The sequence below is a fragment of the Rhipicephalus microplus genome, chromosome 4, assembly GCF_043290135.1.
Source record: "Rhipicephalus microplus isolate Deutch F79 chromosome 4, USDA_Rmic, whole genome shotgun sequence".
In the NCBI taxonomy this organism is placed as follows: Eukaryota; Metazoa; Arthropoda; class Arachnida; order Ixodida; family Ixodidae; genus Rhipicephalus; species Rhipicephalus microplus.
Window position 1 is genome coordinate 224,449,234 of NC_134703.1, and position 18,527 is coordinate 224,467,760.

At 48.4% G+C, this 18,527-nt stretch overlaps 1 protein-coding gene across 1 annotated transcript in view; it reads right to left on the reverse strand.

Annotated features, from left to right (window-relative positions):
• Positions 1-3,514: 3,514 nt before the first annotated feature.
• The window catches only part of pyd (zonula occludens-like protein polychaetoid), a gene marked incomplete at its 5' end in the record, with an annotated part of 754,603 nt that continues 739,590 nt past the window's right edge, over positions 3,515-18,527 (reverse strand). Inside the window, one exon of the mRNA XM_075893243.1 lies at positions 3,515-4,855. Within this exon, the coding sequence (XP_075749358.1) occupies positions 4,642-4,855 (214 nt within the window). The remainder of the gene's footprint in view (positions 4,856-18,527) is intronic.

The following is an 18,527-nucleotide window of genomic DNA, read 5'->3' on the forward strand; positions in this document are numbered from 1 at the left end:
GCGTGAGCTATACGACACCAGAAGTTCACGGATGACAGGCCGATCAACAAGAGCTACGCTAACCTGACCTGCTACCTCCTTCAGCCCATGCGAGACCTTGTGTATACAGTCGAGCCCGCTTATAACGAACCTGAGCGTGACGCGGCATCCGTTCGCTATATCCAGAAGTTCGTAGTAAATGAAACACAGCTTTTAAAAAAGTTGCGAGGGAAAACAAACTTTTTTTGCCCCAAAAAGTCCGTGATGCATGTGTTTCGAAGAGTAGAAACGATAAGAGCGGTCTCGAGTTCATTTAAAACGGCAGGCTACTCGTTCGCCGAGGCCCGTGGCATAAGCTGCATGAGGCTCTGGCTCCAAAGCTTCGTCGTTCTCGCAATCCGATTCCTCCAAATCACTCTCGCCACGTACTTCATTCACAATGCCCCAATCCGTGGACGGTTCCGTAGTGTCGGCATCATCATCGGCCATAAGTAAATCATCGCAACAGATGTCCCCCCCCCGCTCTCCCAGGTCTGAGTTGACGACGCACTGCCACAAATCGCCGCGACAGTGGTCTTGTTCGGAAGCTTCAGGCTCGGCATCGGGCCCGAAGATCGATGAAGTCGGCCTCGCGAAAATAGTTTCGCGCACATGTAGCCGTCACCGCCGCCCACGAAATATTCACCATCTCCACAGCTGAATACCGAGACGCCCGAAGGGGCAAGTTGGCTGCCAGGTGGTCAACAGCTTTGAGCAAGCGCTTCGCAACGCGGCACTTAATGCGCGGATTATGCTCAAGCCAAGTGTTTTCACTTTCGACGTTTTGTTGAGGGGCAGAAAAAGCGTGCTAGTCCTCCCGTCGGCCATCATGACCACACACGCACACCAAAAGCGAGCAAGATGCGCACTCGCGTGGAACAGCTCTGGGCGCGTTTCCAGTCGGAAAACGAAACTAATTCGAGCCAGCGTGGCGGGCGTCACTGAGCGTTGGAGACGGGCGAAAGGGTTGTGATCAAGAGAGAGCAGACTTGCGAGAGAAGGGCAAGGAGTGCGACAAAGAGAGGGGAGGATGCGGCGGAAGGGCGACCTTGAAAACCAAAACAAACGGGAAGGAGGCAGGTTGGGTAGCTTGCTTGAAAGGTCCGCGAAACTCACACGTAGAAAAACTTTAAAAGAGTGCCAGCACGCGCAGAATCCAAAACATGGCCACCTCGATCGGTGCGCGTGGCGGTGTCCGAAGAATCGGTGGCCGTGATAAAAAAAATCGTCTTGTTGCGCAAGCGGGTTTGCGTGGCCTCACGAACTTCGATGTTTCGCGATTCATTCCATGCAAATTAACAGCCGTTATAGCACATCCACACACGCGTGGAAGGCATGCTGAGTTGAATGCGAAGTGAGCGAGAACAAGTCCTAAACACGATACGAATGGCAAATTGTCAGAGTCAGTGGGGTAGCGTACACGCGTGCACTAGACGCAGACTATCGGATACAGTCGGTGGCCGACGATGTTGGCAAATGGTTTGGTCAGTCCAGGCCGGTGACGCCAACGACAGTACCAGCGATCAAAAACAGGGTACGTGGCCGACCGGTCTTTGAAAGATTGGTGGCAGTGTGAAAACACGGGCCTCGCCTGGCGATGCGGGCTGCTCAGAGTAGCGGGGGGACAAAGGACGCAGGGGTGCGTAACAAAAGTGGTCGGGGAGAGCAGCAACTAGGGGGGTGCAGAGGCAGAATCGGCGTTCAACAATAAGAATGTATGGGCACCTCGCCGATGCCTGATCGGTGGTCGAAATTGGTTTCCCGGGAAGTCGGCAGTCCGCTGACTCCGTTCGCTGTAACCGATCAGCGGCGCTCGGAGACGTTCGTTGTAAGTGCAATTTCGTGCCATTGAACCAATGTATATTTTGACGGTCACGCGGATATTGTTCGTTTTAAGCGAAAATTCATTTTATGTGGGGTCTTTATATGTGGGCTCGACTGTATATGGTAGTGACACCTTCTCTTTTTTTCCTGGATGCAGTGGCAGGTTCAACATCCTGGTGGAACACCGGTGTGTGGCACGCTTTCGTGCACTCAGATGGTGAACCTGCCACCAAATCAAGAAAAAGGAGTAAGTGGGGGAAATTCTGTGCATAATAATCGAGGTCTTGCACGGGATAAAGACAGTAACAAGTCAGGTTGGCATAAATGCTGCACCCGACAAGCTAAGTCACTTGTGTAAGCTGACGTACCCTGCCATTCAAAAGCCAAAAGAGTGCCAGAAAAAGCACTCAAATCTTTTTGTTGCCATGCACTGAAGCGTGGTATTCAGTTTACTACTGACGTGACGAGAAATACACGACCCAAATGGCCCGATATATCAATGACCCCTTGTGGGGGAAGCACACACAGAACGTAGCCCGGTTAAAAATTGCCACTTCTCCACACACTGCAATGTTTGTGGTTTATTATGTACTATAATCAGCTAAAGTCATGTCATCAAAGGGGCATAATGTGTCAGCACACCTTCGATTGTGTTGTTCTTAAATTCCTCAGTCTGCTAAAATCGTCACGTGGCTAGAAAAGTTATGTACAGGGGATCTTTAAAAAAACAACAACTAAACAGTTGCTAGAGAGCTTTTGTCTATTTGTCTGCATGCCTTCTTTTAGCCCATGTTCAGTAGCGCTACCCTCCCATAAGTGATATTAATAGTTGATAGAAAAGCGCTTGATGTCTTGCTATTTTTGTGGTAACGTTGATAGGACATGAATAATTTTGATGACCATTGTGAATGGCTCCTGTTAAAGCATGCACATGATTCAATTTTTCTTCAGCAGCCAAAACACATCAGATCATGAAGATGTGCCCACCAGAAAGGAGTCACCAGATGTGCCCACCAGGAAAGATTCTCAGGATTATCGAGATTACTAGCGACCTTGATTTCGGAGACAACAAGGTGTTCTAAGCAATGTCTTTTTTTGCAAACCTTTGGTTGATTGCTAAGAGACAGTCAGAGCAGGGATACTAATGGTTCATTATACAATGAATGTGGTGCAGGATATTTGTAAACAAGCATTTTTGTAAAATTATTTGTTTCAGCAGTGCTGCCTGAATGGTGTGCAGAACATGTCCCAACATTGTTATAATAATATTTAATGTTTTATCAATGTTGCTTGGATGATTCAGCAATGTTGTTGCAATGTTTTTTGGAAATTCTAATAAAGGAGTACATTATCCACGTTTGAGCAACATTGAAAAACAACAATATGACAATGTTGCAGCAATGTTTTGTGCTACCAGGGTCAGTGCAAACCAAGCTAAGGTGGCAATCGTGCGGAGACGTAGGTGGGTAAATAGATAAATATTGCTACAAAACACTATTGGAGATGAAAAGGGTGACAGCATACAGAAAGAAAACGCTCCCTGACATTCATGTTGACTTGTATCAGCCTAGTATGCCTGGCTCCAGGCGTATGTACACACCCTGTAAGAATACTCTACACGGCTTTTCTCCCCGTAACAATATGTATACAGAAATGCCCAAAGTGCTTTGAGTTCACTAAAAAATTCACTTTTAATGAAGCATGTTGACACTAACCCCAAACTGATTGCATGTTTGGCACTCTATTTAAAACTGAGATTTATAGATTTATTAGATGTATATACATAAAAAGCCCATTGATACATGTGAACAAGGCTGCTATGTGGAGGTCATCAGGCTAGTTTAGCAAAACAGACTCTTGGGCGAGTTATTCAAAAAAAAAAAAGTTACCTAGGTCAGCAAAAGTTTTGGCTTTTATTATTATATGCAGAAACGGAAAAAAATTAACAAAAAAACCCTCATGGTTTTAAACAGATAGCGCCAATCTTGAGTGAGATGCTGAGCATTGTAATTTCTCAGTTAATTGTCTTGTGAGCGAGCTAAGCACAATGAAAAGTTTAAAAGGTCATGCGTCAGGTGTGGCAAATGAACAAGCACATAGATCAAGCAGTGACATAAGTGTCAAGCAAGAAACTGTGTACCTTTCTTCTAAGGAAGTTATTTGAGACAAGCGATGCAATGCGATGCTTCACTGAGGGTGACACGTGACTCACTTATCATTCTGCAGAATGTCAGCACTTAAAATGCACCGCTGAAAAGATGGTGCTTGTTGCAAGAACTTGAACCAGAGTCTGCTGTGCAGGAGATTCAGCAAAAGGAACACAAGTTGCAGATGCTATCCGAGGCCAAAGGTTTGTCGACAGAGATGATCCTTAAGTAAAAATTTGGTTTGATGATTAGACTAATTTGTCTTGTAAAACGCATTCTACATGGGATGTCCAAGTGTAAAATGGTGAAGGGCAGCTTCAGCTGCGTATAAGCTGAATTAGTAGAGCAGTTTCATTGTTCCCTGTGTTTGTTACCTATTTTTTGTTTTTCTTCAAGGCTGTAGAGCAATTGGCACTTTTACCTATGAAGTGCATAGTTCAATCTAAAAGGGCAGTGTCAGCATCACATATATTTTATATAAAAGCTTTTCTTAGAAGATAATGTCAGCACATGAAGAAGAATTTCCAACTCTCGCACACTGTGCAACTCCATTTTGCAATTCCATTTTTTAGGTTCTGCTCAATGACCTTGTCTAAATGTCACTGGTCTTGCACACGAGATGGCACAGGTTGCAAAGCCATTGTTTTGGCCACTAGGGAGCTGGTGGAGGGGGCAGCCGGGTTGGCTCTGGTTTTCGGTACAACTCAAAGGCAGAACCTCTGTGCTCCCGGTTAGACAGGTCGAGTGCTGAACGTGGTGGCAGGTTGAGGTAGGGACCTCCGTAGGGTGGTGGCTCTTCTGATGCCCCCGACCATGGCCGTGGCCGGGTAGGTTTTGGTGGAGGCACGGGCCGCCCATCTGACAGCCTGCAGGATGATACAAAGTGTTTCAATCGATAATCCACTTGAATTACTTTCATGGCTGATCACTAAAATGGGAAATGTGAAACAGAGAGACAAGTGCTTTATATTTATTTATATATATATATATATATATATATATATATATATATATATAGGGCTTATATGCAGAAGACTAACTTCGGTTGCTGCAAGGCTATAAGTGTAAAAGTAGATGCGCTTTCACATAACAACTTGTTCATTCAGCCGATGTTGCGACGGGAGCCCCGTCTTTTTCAAGGCATGAAAAGCCCTCATGCCTTAAAAAAGACGGGACTCCCGTCCAAACATCGGCTGAATAAACAAGTTGATATGTGAAAGCGCATCTACTTTTACACACACACACACACACACACACACACACACACACACACACACACACACACACACACACACACACACACACACACACACACACACACACACACACACACACACACACACACACACACACACACACACACACACACATATATATATATATATATATATATATATATTGAATGAACTTGCAGATAGCACATTTGAAAAGGAAATTGTATTTACTAACGCTTCGGCCGTGGCACGGCCTTCGTCAGAGTAAGTAGGTATGATACAATGCAGCCGCTTTTATAGGCTCACGTGATGAACTCTCGGTACAGCAGCTAGGACAATCAAAGTGAAAAATGGTAATCTGTCAGAACCTTGTGTTGACATGACTGACATGCGACGGGTGCATGAATATACAAGTTTCAAATTTCCTTGCGCATCAACACGCGGGGCACAGTATGGTTGGCAGGACATGTAAAAGAGCTCTGAAGTAAAGAAACCACAGTTGACTAATATACATTTTAATATACGCTAAAATATTTTACTAATCTAAGAAGTCATGTTGTTATAGTGCAAGGCAGGTGAGCTTTCCTACGTTTTCATTGATACCTGAACGAATGGTGTTAAATTTGTGGATCAAGAAGTATTCCCTCACTTCCCTATCGTGATTTGTCTTGAAACTGGACTGAATAATAGTGGCCCTAATTTTGTTGAAACCGTGGCCAGGCATACTGACGTGCTTCGACAGCGGTAGATTAGGGAGGCTTACGGCATGTGCACGGTGATTATTAAAACGAATTCTGAAACTTGTCTCTGTTTGATACCCGGACCTGTGGTGCCTTCCCTTCGATTTCTATATATATATATATATATATATATATATATATATATATATATATATATATATATATATATATATATATATATATATATATATATATAAGGGAAAGAAGTGGATACATAAGGGCCTGTTTTTCCGTGTTTTGAGACAATAATAATGAATTTTAACAGACGATAATGCCGAGGAAAGTATAGGGAAGGTTATTAGACCAAATTGTAAGTAAATGTGAAGAAAGAAAAGTGGGTGAAAAGATAACTTGCAGTGGGCAGGAACCGAACCTGCGACCTTCGAATAACGCGTTTGATGCTCTACTACTGAGCTACCACGGCGGCTATCCTCCCAGCCACTTTATTGGGTATATATGTGAATTTAAATGTGGGAGTGTCAGTCAGCACCATCAGTAACCAAGGTGGCAAGTGTGGCACACTCTTTTATGAGCCTGTGTGGCGTCACGTAGCACGTGAACTTATTAGGAGCTGGCATCTGTCCCTCGTATACAACCTAAGGCACTAAGTCTACCAGTACAAGACCCTCGTTAATGAATATGGAAAAGAAGTGTACACTTAAGGGCTCGTTTTTCATGTTTTCACATAATATTAATGAAATCTAACAGACAATAATGCCAAAGAAGTGTAGGGGAGGTTATTAGACCTAATTGTAAGGTAAATGTGAAGAAAGAAAAGTGGGCAAAAAAATAACTTGCCGTGGGCAAGAACCGAACCTGAGGTTCGGTTCCTGCCCACGGCAAGTTACCTGCCCACGGCAAGCAAGTGGGTAAAAGTGTTCTTGAGAGTGCTCACGAGTTCATTGCGCTTGGCTGATGGGTACAGCAGGCCTCCTCGGTCAACAGCAGTCGTGAGGGATGCTGCAGCTGGAGATAGATCGTTCTTGCCTGGTAGGAGCTGCTGGCTGCACTCTGCACATTTGGTGTTTGCAACGCTTTTTCTTGCCACATATCCAGCCATGTAGAACATGAGTCTGGCATCGCTGCTTTGCACGACCATGTCTGCATGCTCGGTGACGTGGTCGTATTCATTGAGCACTTCATGTGCTTCAACAAGGTTTCCTACGTCAAGAAGCTCGTCTAACTTCCTCCGAGGAGTGAGGGCCTTTCCGTTGTCAGCTTCCAGCAATGTGTCGTCTAGACACATTGCTTCCTTTCGGTGGGTTTACCAAATTCTGGAAGCTCGAAGTGTTGACTGAGATTAAGAACTGGGAGGCAGTCGGATAATCAATGCATCCAGACATTTGTCGGACGATTCCAAACAGCCTCTCCTGGGGGTCCTGACTGAAGTGGCATGTCATCATATATCTGCAGTTCAATTTCGTCAGGTAGCGAAGAAGGTGTAGCATACTTGATAAGGTAACACGAAGCCCCTCGGCTGTACTGCGGCTTAGAAAACCTCCGGAGCCAGCAGCTGTTTCCCAATCGCCCAGGGAAGTCAAGAAATTTTGAATGCACTTCTTGTGTGTCCCTCCAGACTTAAGTGCACCTGAGCTGCACCTTGAAGTCATGGCCTCAATGAGCCTTCTCATTCTTTCCACAAAGCTGACTGTCACCGCTGTGCTCCCATGCTTTTCTTCGATGGTTGCATTGTACAAGAAAAGGCCTCTGAGGACTTCGTCACTGTAAAGCCGCACTGCATAATTTACTCTCATTTTCTCAAAGCCATTGGGATGCACGACCGATTTTCTAATATGAGGCATGGCTTTGAGAGTCGTGTCATGCTGTTCATCAAGCTTCCGGGCACAGTCAATAGAGTCAACACTGGCATGGCCTTCTGGCAGTTTCATGCCCGTTCGAACAAAAGTGTTCCTCACACATATAGGAAGGTGTGGGAAGTCCTATAAGTGCAGAAAACGTTCTGGGTCTGTAGGGTGCAGCCTTCTACAGACTGTGTTTCTTTTCCTGCCGTGTATGCCGAATGAGTGCCACATGGTTCTGTTCCACGCAGCTCCATCAGTGGTGATAAAGTCCACGTGCAGACCGGCGTTTTCGCACATGAATACTGCTTCGAGGATTATTTTGCCTAACGTCTTGGACTTCACATTGCTGTGTGATGCGTACACCCCAATAATCTGGTGCCATGTGCCTGTAAAAGGCACGAACAATACTACAAGGCCATGGTCACATGCTATGGAGCGGAGTGCTCACTCTCTGGTGTGAACTTCTCGAGATCCACAAAACCTTCGGTAGTGCCATCGGGTCCCAAGCTCAAGTGTTCGTGTTCGGATAGCTTAATCTCTTCAATTAACAGCCCACCATGGCGCTGGAACAAGCCCATAGATTTTGTTTTTTTCCGCCACAGCAGCCAACACTTTTTCGCTCAGGCCAAACCCACTCCTGTAACGCTTGAGATATCAACGTAGTGATGTTCGAGAAGGCAACGCCATGATGTTGTTTTTGCGTATGTGCTCATAGAAGCGTGGGCTTTTCATGGACATAATTAGGCACTCTAGAGCCCATTCACTTTCATACTTCATTATTTTTGTGGATTTTCTTTTAGCCGCTGCAAAGCACGCCTTGACTTGTTGCTGTTGCTTAATGGTGTTACGAAGCGCGCCTCCGACGACGTTACGAAGGGCGCCACAACTCTCGCCACTGCCACGACTGTTATGAAAGACGGCGACGCCAACATGGTCCCGAAGGCACCACTGCTTCGAACTCCGCCAGGAAGGTGACCAGCCGTTTGATAGCGTAGGTTTCTCAGCTCGTGACTGCTTCTGCGCAGAGCTGATAGACGAGCGTACGAGACGGCGGTGAGTTAAACAAGGTTTATGTACAGCATATATACAGAGGCGTTACAAATTCGGCACTGGGGCCGACAGTTTAGCGACTGGAAGAGCCGAGCTCTCTTCTCTGACACATAGGTCTACTACTCGCGCCGTGCCACAGGGCTTTTTTTATATGCACCGGGTGGATTCTTTGAGTAACCAAATGTCTAACCAGAAGCGCCGCTGGTCGTGAGGTCAGAATCCTTCAATGGGGTCGCCGCTAGGCCGCGTCATTCTCATCGAATCTAGAGCCGCTGCAATGCACGTGGCTGCACCCAAGGACGAGTGACGTCACCACGCATTGTGTCAGACTCGCCAGGCAGGAAGGTGCCGATTGCTTCAAGAGGCTCGCTGTACGTGCGCAACAGAAAGGCACCGCCGCGTGATGACGCCGTTGAGTTGTTCGCGTCAGGCGGGCTCGCGTGCTGGCCTTGACACAGATTGCCTTTTTCAGAGGCATGGACGCTCGGTGTGGATTCGCAGGCATAACAATGGGTAGGGCCTTCACCGCTTCTTCAAATGTTACAGAGTGATTCTGTGCATTCTTTTTGTAGTGAATAAGAAAGACGTTGATACCATCAGGTCAGCTATCATCAGCACAAGAAAAAAGGCACGAGATCGGCGATCAAGCACCGTCATCTGGGCCCGCCTGCGTTCCTTTAGAGCTACCACCCACTTGCTCAGTCCTTCAATAAACCCCTTTTACATTTGGTGGAAGTGCTGGGTGACTGCATCACCTACACCCTGGAACTCCGATCCCGCACCCTGCCGTCGACCATGAAAGTTGACGCTGCCCAACAGACAGCACCTCTCGCGGCCGCTACTTGCCCCGGCCCGGATCACCAGCGAGACCCCCCGATCTTTTCGGGTGCCGAAGACCAGGACGTCGAGGACTGGCTCTCGTCCTACAAAAAAGTCAGTGGACCAAACAGGTGGGATGACGCTGCTAATTTGAGCACCGTCAACTTTTATTTGGCTAATGTGGCCAAACTGTAGTACACAAACCACGAATCCGAGTTCGAAAACTGGGCCACTTTCAAGCAGGCAATATTCTCGGTTTTCGGTCGCCCTGCCGTGCGGAAGTTGCGCGCCGAACAACGCCTGCGCTCACGGGCACAAGAACCTGGCGAAACGTTTACCGCCTATATCGAAGATATACTCGATCTCTGCAGGCGCGTCGATGACGCAATGAGCGAAAGTGCCAAGATACAGCACATTATGGAAGGTGTTGATGACGACGCATTTCAAATGCTCCTTGCGAAGTCTCCTGGCACGGTGTCTGAAGTGGTAACTCTGTGCCAGAACTACCACAAATTGCGACGGCAACGAGCTCTCACCCGTCGTCCATTTCAGCCTAACCAACCACTCGCTGCACTGAACGTCGTACCTGACCACTCCCACCTTCTAGCACAAATGAAAGACTTTGTGCGTGAGGAGGTCGCACGTCAGCTTTCCCTCCTGCCGTTTTGTCAGTGCCAAGAGCTCCCGCAGCAGCAGCAAGAGCAACCACCGACACCGTTAGCTCCCATGCTCCGACATGCACTTCAGGACCAGATTGCCGAGGCTATGCCAGTACCCTTTCAGCAGCAAGTTGTCGCCGCGCCTCTTACTTATGCTGACATAGTAAAGAGGCAGCAGCCACACCAGCACTCGCCGTTCAATGGACTGCCGCATGTCACCGCTCCTACTCAGTCTTCCGTCGCATGGGCTCCTCCCCTCGCTACCACAGCCTCGACTCAGCCGTATGCCGCGTCGACGGCGCCCCTCGCTGCAAATGCCTGGCGAATGCGTGATAACCGGCCGATCTGTTTTGCGTGTGGCGGCCCTGGCCATATCTCCCGATACTGCTGTCGTCGCGTGCCCGCCTACACAGACGTCCGACCACGAAGCAACTACATGGACCGACCCCCTTTTGGTTATGAAAGTTCGGATCGTCAGTCAAACACGTCTTCCTGTGACAATCCGGCAACTTCGTCTCGTCGCTCACCTTCACCCAATCGACGCTCCTTGTCACCCATGCGTCCCCGACCAGCCCCTCAAAATGAGGGAAACTAGCCGTCGCAGTTCAAGGGGCAAGAACTGCGCTATCGAAATGTTCAAGTCCTCGCACCTTGCCGTCAAATATCGTCGAAGTTTTTGTAGACGGCGCCCATGCATACGCTCTTGCAGATACCGGTGCCGCTGTGTCTGTTATAGACGCCAAACTTTGCCCCAAGCTCCGAAAGGTGACCACGCCACTTGATATGATGTCCTTAGTGCAGCAAATGGAAAACCTGTTCGACCTATAGCCGCCTGCACTGCCCGACTCACAATTACGGAGGACCACTACATTGTTGAGTTTATCGTCCTTTCCTCGTGCTCTCATGACATCATACTTGGCGGGGATTTCCTATCGCGTAATCGTGCCGTTATAGATTGTGCCTGTTCCGAACTTGAACTGCTTCCGTTGTTCGACCAGCCCTACGACCACACTAATCAAGTCGCGCACAAGCTAGTTGTCAAAGAGGACACTGACATTCCATTGACAACAGCTGTTTTGCTCCCTGTGGTCTCCGACGGCATGCATGATGAAGTAGCATTTTTTGAGCCATCAAGCCTCTTTCTAAGTCGCAAACCAATTCTGCTCCCTTATTCAGCCCTCTCAATTTCTAATGGGGCCAGTGCTCTCTGCCTTACCAATCCCTTTCCGCATACCATCAAACTGTTTAAAGGCGAGTCTCTTGGATGCGTACAGCCCATTGATAACGGACAAATTTTTACCGTGCCGCAGGAATCATCCCAAAGTGACCTCGCCGCCGTCAGTGCTCTTAACCACTCTGATCTACAGGCTTCGAAAGTGTTCGATTCGGCGATCGCAGACGGACTGTCACCATCTGAACGATCTGAACTCCTCTAACTGCTGTACCAGTACCGCGAATCTTTCGATGTTGTTCAACCTTCACTTCGCCGCACTTCTAGCACTCTACTTTACATCGATACCGGCTCCCATGCGCCACTACGACAGCGACCATATCGTGTGTCTGCGGCGGAACGCCAAGTTATTACCGAACAGGTGAACGATATGCTGCAACGCGGCATCATTCAACCTTCACAAAGTCCATGGGCCTCACCTGTAGTGCTCGTTAAAAAAAAAGGATGGTTCCGTTCGCTTCTGCGTGGATTACCGGCGCCTAAATAAGATCACTCGAAAAGATGTGTATCCTTTACCCAGGATTGACGATGCCCTTGATGCTTTACAAGGTGCAGAGTTTTTTTCATCATTAGATTTGTGCTCAGGGTACGGGCAGATCCCCTTTGCAGATGCCGATCGACCAAAAACAGCCTTCGTGACACCGGACTGTCTGTATGAGTTTAATGTCATGACCTTCGGCCTCTGCAATGCGCCTGCCACCTTCGAGCGCATGATGGACTCGGTTCTTCGGGGTTTGAAATGGCAAATTTGTTTCTGCTATCTCGACGATATTGTCGTCTTTGCGCCAGACTTTGGAACACATCTCGAGCGCCTCAAACACGTCCTCACGTGCCTGAAGAATGCTCAGCTCCAACTCAACCTCAAGAAGTGTCACTTCGCTCCTCGGCAACTTACGATTCTCGGGCATGTCGTATCAAAGGACGGTATACTTGCAGACCCGGCTAAGTTACGTGCTGTCGCCGACTTCCCCAAACCAACGACTATGAAGCAGTTATGGAGCTTCGTGGGGTTATGCTCCTACTTTCGCCGGTTCGTGCGCAACTTCGCCTCTATCATTGCGCCTTTGACCGACCTTATAGGCAGCACCACTGATATTTCGTCATGGTCTTCTGAGTGTGACCAAGCCTTCTGTACCCTTCGTCGTCTCCTCGCTTCGCCACCAATACTGCGCCACTACGATCCTATGGCAGCAACTGAGGTCCACACCGACGCCAGTGGTGTCGGCCTCGGTGCGGTTCTCGCGCAACGCAAGCCTGGATTTGCCGAGTATGTCGTCGCCTACGCCAGCAGGACACTCACCAAGGCTGAATCAAACTACAGCCTCACCGAGAAGGAATGCTTGGCGATCGTTTGGGCGCTTGTCAAGTTCCGCCCATACCTTTATGGCCGTGCTTTTGATGTAGTAACGGACCACCACGCATTATGCTGGTTATCTTCGCTTAAGGACCCATCGGGTTGTCTTGCCCGTTGGGCTCTTCGGCTTCAAGAATATGACATTCGCGTTGTATATCGTTCCGGCCACAAGCATACCGATGCTGATGCACTGTCACGATCTCCCCTATCCCCGGACATTGCATCTGTTTCCTCGGACAACACGTTGTCAGCTCTTGACGAGGACACCATCTCTTCTGCACAACGCCATGACCCATGGATCGCTTCGCTTCTTGACGCGTTATCCGAGGCACCGACACTTCCAACCACTCGAACCCTTCGCCGCCAGGCTCCGCACTTCAGTATTCCGGATGGCCTTTTGTACTGGCGCAACTATTCAGCAGATGGTAGAAAATGGCTACTAGTCATTCCCCGAACGCTGCGCTCTACCATCTGCGCGCCGTTTCATTTCGACCCACAATGTGCTCACGCCGGTGTTTTCCAAGACCTACGAGCGCCTACGAAAAAGGTATTACTGCCGCGGAATGTTTACCTTCGTCCGCCAGTTCATTTGCGGCTGCCATGAATGTCAGCGGCAGAAAAGCCCGCCACATTCTGCAACAGGTTCATTGCAGCCACTTCCATGCCCAGACCGCCCATTCGACCGTGTAGGAATTGACCTCTACGGACCACTACCATTAACAACGGCAAGCAACCGATGGGCTATCGTGGCAGTGGATCATCTAACACGGTACGCTGAAACTGCTGCTCTCCCCACAGCTGCAGCACAAGACGTCGCAACTTTCATACTCAATCGTTTTGTGCTTCGTCATGGTCCTCCTCGAGAACTCCTTAGTGACCGAGGGCGTGTTTTCCTCTCCGATGTAATACAAGCACTTCTTCAACAGTTCCATATTGTTCACCGGAAGAGTACAGCCTACCACCCACAGACGAACGGCTTGACTGAGCGCTTTAATCGTACTCTGGGGGACATGCTCGCTACGCATGTCGCTTCTGATCAAACAAACTGGGACCTCGTTCTCCCATTTGTGACATACGCGTATAACATCGCTACGCAAGTCACTACCGGATTTTCCCCATTTTTTTCTCCTGTACGGTCGCCAACCATCGCACACCATCGACACTTTACTGCCATACTCGCCAGATCCCTCCGAATGCAAGCCTGTCTCTGAAGCCGCTCGTTACGCAGAAGAGTGCCGCAAGCTAGCCAAGCGGCTTACTACATCCGACCAACAGCGCCAGAAGGAGACCCGTGACGACGACCATCGTTCTGCACCAACGTTCGTTCCTGGAGCACTTGTATGGCTACATGTATCGCCCTGCGCCCCTGGTGTATCACCCAAGCTACTCTCCAATCATCATGGTCCCTACCACGTGGTCGAGCGTACTTGACCCGTGAACTACGCCATTGAACCCCTCACGCCACCGAGCGACCGTCGTCGGCGTGGACGTGATATCGTTTACGTAAACCCTCTGAAGCCCTACTTTGACCCGCTTGTCCCCACGTGTTAGATTGCCAGGATGGCTTCAACTTTTTCGCCGGGGGTAATTGTAGTGAATAAGAAAGACGTTGATACCATCAGGTCAGCTATCATCAGCACAAAAAAAAAGGCACGAGATCGGCGATCAAGCACCGTCATCTGGGCCCGCCTGCGTTCCTTTAGAGCTACCACCCGCTTGCTCAGTCCTTCAATAAACCCCCTTTACATTTTCTTTAATTTGTTTGATGAGTGATTTAGCCTGCAGGACACTCAGGCGACTTCTTTTCGCTTGCGCTGTTCGCAGCTTAAGCCTGTATGAAAGCTTTTGGGACTGGGCCACATTTTTGCTTTTTCTTCGCCTGTAGGACTCTCGATTCAGGAGCAGTCTTCAGAGGTGCTTGCATTGTGGGCAGGCTTTTTCTGGTGTTGGAGCAACCCCACGGCAAGATGGGCTGAAGGTTCTGTCATCAAAAGTCTTCTCCTTGTACTTTGAAATTACTCCAATTTCACCAGTTTTACCAAACCCTCTGCATGGTATCATGGAGTTCACGTCGCGAAGGAACTCTTCTGCCATTTCGATGTCGGTAATGTCAAGGGTCTTTATTTTTGTGGCTTGCACAAAAGCTGTCGCTTGAAGTCTGTTTTCATTTGATGTCATTAGCACATACTTGTCAAAAGTCAACTTGTCACCATCTAGTGCACACAGTGTAAACACTGTGGCATTGTCGGCTCCAGCATTTAGATGTCGAGCTCAGTAAGCGCTGGGAAGACCACACTTGCGGACGTAAGGAATTGCAGGCACATTCGGAACAGGTACTTGGTGACTGTCGCTTTCTGTGCTGTACGAGCCAGCCGTCTTCTTGCAAGCAGATGTGCTTGGTTCCTGACGTCGAATTTTCGATGGCAGGCCGCAAGTGGATGTTCTTGACGTCCTTTTCTTCGGCACTTTCTTTGAAAGATACGCAGGAAAATTTGGGAATATGATTGGCACCACGTCAGATTTCAGCACCGATTTCCCTCGGGGAATCTGAACAGTTTCGCCGATTATCACATGCGTGTAAAAACCCTCAATAAACTCCTCGCCGAAATGAAGCTCACAGAGCGGCAACTTCGTGTCCAACGACTTGTCAGCACGAGGTACGGCCCGTCGCCAGGCTTTAAAGAGGGCAGGATCTTTGGGAACAGAAAAGAGAGAAGCACGCTGACCTTGCTCCCTTGATGACACATAGCCGCTCGTGCAGCCAGGAGCGAAGCAGTGGTGTTGCCTCGCTTTCGTAGTTGTGGAGTTCATCTTAAGCTCGGCACTCACACTGTCGTGTCAGCAACTAAATACATTTTGCCAAAAGCGAGACAACAATGCGGGAAACTGCACACGCCCAGACACACTTTCAGAGGCGAACCGGCGAGCCGTCGAAAAAGCGAGGAGCGCGCGCTTCGCCCGCATCACTATGCCGACAGCAACGCCGAGGTGGCCGTCGTAGTGGTGCTTGAAAAGGAGGATCGCATGCGCTCGGCGAATATGCGGGCGCTGGCGTCACCTCCCAATTCTAGCCACCATAGCTGAAGTCCGAAATGAGGACCCGTGCTAAAGGGGTAATGAGATGGTGTGTGATCCAGAGCACATTTCAGTGGCTGACAGTGCAGCAAGAGATGCTGTCATCTTGTTGCAGCGCTACTTTGAACACAATGGTGGCACAGCGTTCCTGCCCTACCTTTCAGCAATGCGCTCCTACAGTGTGAGAAAGTGCTTGAACAAGGTCAAGGAAATTGTTATAACCTCCTTTTTTCCCAGTCAGCAATATTACAAACATTTTTCTTTTGAATACTATAGTAGTATTGTATACTTCAAATTGTTTTTGTTCAGTCAGCCACAGTTGGTGCTTTTGAAATAAAGTCATTTCATTCATTTTGTGGGCTTTGCTTAAATGAAACTTCTCGTAAATGGAACAAATTTTCTTGCCCCTTCGAGTTTCGTTTAGGAGGAGTCCACTGTACTTAGATGCACTTTTGAAAGGACATTAATTAAACAGAAACAATGACTTGATTTAGATTGACAATTGACAAAGTGCACTCTAAGTACTCTAATGCCTTCTCTTTCACTATCATAAGGAGAAAATAGAGATTGAAATCTCATTCTTGAATATTGCGCTAAAACCTCTACACATGAAGAGATATTTCAAAATGCATGTATTTTTGTGACACTGCCCTGAGAAAATTTTCTCAAACTTCTTATTGTGACCCGGTCGTAACGTGGCTGAACGCAGGAGACTGGATGGTCAGATAATAAACTGTTTATTCGGGCTGAACTTGTGGCCATGTAAAAGGAAAGTCAGACTACAGCAAGACACTGGCACTGATAGTGGCGAGCAGAGAGTCGGCTGTCGATCAACTGACAAGCGGCGAAGCGGGTCGGCATTTATACAGTTGCCATGGAATGTTCTAGCGTTATCGCTAGTGGCGCCATAAGTACCAGAATAATCTGTAATGTTCACGATATGGGCGTAATCTTAACAAAACGATCTACTACAGCCTCAAAGCTTTCCGAAGATCGTAAGAGAGGTTTGCGCTGAACGTAGTGTATTGGGGTGATAACAAAACTTGGGGAAAGGAATTGGCATTGCCCCCTCTGATAAACCATCGTCCCGACGCTTTAACAGAAAAGTGTAATAATAATGTAAGAAAGTACAAATAATAAATCACGATACAGCAATATAACAATAACACCAAAATACACTCTTTCATTTCGCTAACATTCATGAAATGGCTTGAGGCGTGCGACATGAACGACTTCCGGTCACGATCGGCGCCAATGAGAGTTCGTAATGCCGTCGGGGACAACCTCGTAGTCGAGTGGGCCGAGACATCATACTACCCTGTATGGTCTGAAGTACAATCGCAGAAGTTTTTCACTGAGTCCACATCGGCGTATTGGCATCCACACCCAAACAAAATGCCCAGGCTGGTATTTCATGAAGCGTCACCAAAGATTGTAACGGCGGCGGTCCCTCTTCTGCTGATTCGTGATGCGCAGGCAGGCGAGTTGACGAGTTTCTTCAGCGCGCTGAAGATAGAGGGTGACGTCGAGGTTTTCTTCGTCCGCGATGTTGGGCAGCATTGCGTCGAGTCTCGTTGCCGGGTTCCTTCCATAGACCAACTTGTACGATTGCATCTGCGTCGTCTCCTGTACGACCGTGTTGTATGCGAAGGTCACGTATAGAAAGATGGCGTCCCACGTCTTGTGTTTGATGTCGACCTACACGACCAGCATGTCGGCGATTGTCTTGTTTAGCCGCTCGGTGAGACAATTTGTCTGTGGATGGTAGGCAGTGGTGCAAGAGTCAATTCAGCAGTAAAGGCCGTATCTATATCAATGATGACAACCTTTGAGGCGCCATGGCGAAGGACGATGTTCTCAACAAAGAACTTGGCCCCCTCTGCAGTGCTACTTTTGGGTAGGGCCTTTGTTTTGGCGTAGCGGGAGAGGTAGTCAGTAGCTACAACGATCCATTTGTTCTTGACAGCCGACGTTGGAAATGGCCCAAGTAAGTTCAAACCGATTTGCCGGAATAGTTGGCGAGGTGGTTCGATGTGCTGCCGAAGTCCTGCTAGCCTTGTTGGCGGTGTCTTGCGTCGCTGGCAGTCCCGGCATGTCCTTACGTAATGACCGACGTCGGCGACAAAGCGTGGCCAGTAGTATTTTTCTTGTATTGTCGCGAGCATGTGGGAAAAACCAAGGTGGCCAGCCGCTGGGTCGTCATGAAGGGCCTGCAGAATTTTGGGTCGCATCAGCCGCTGGGTCGTCATGAAGGGCCTACGGAATTTCGGGTCGCATCCCCGAGGGTACAGTGATAAAATAGCTGGGTCGGGCCGGAGATTAGTTCTTTTTTACGAGAACATTGTTTTAAAAAAAATGATGCCAGACCCCGCCTGAACACTTTTGGGACGACGCTAGTACGACCCTTCAGGTATTCCACTAGCCCTCTAAGTTCAGAGTCAGCTAGCTGTCACTCGGCGAAGTCGTCGGCACTCATGGTTCCCAAGAAATATTTATCATCCTGGTCATCCTGCAGTGGTGGATCGATGAGTGCCCGAGAAAGGCAATAGGCGTCGGAGCGTTTTCTTCGGACTTGTACACGACGGTAACGTCGA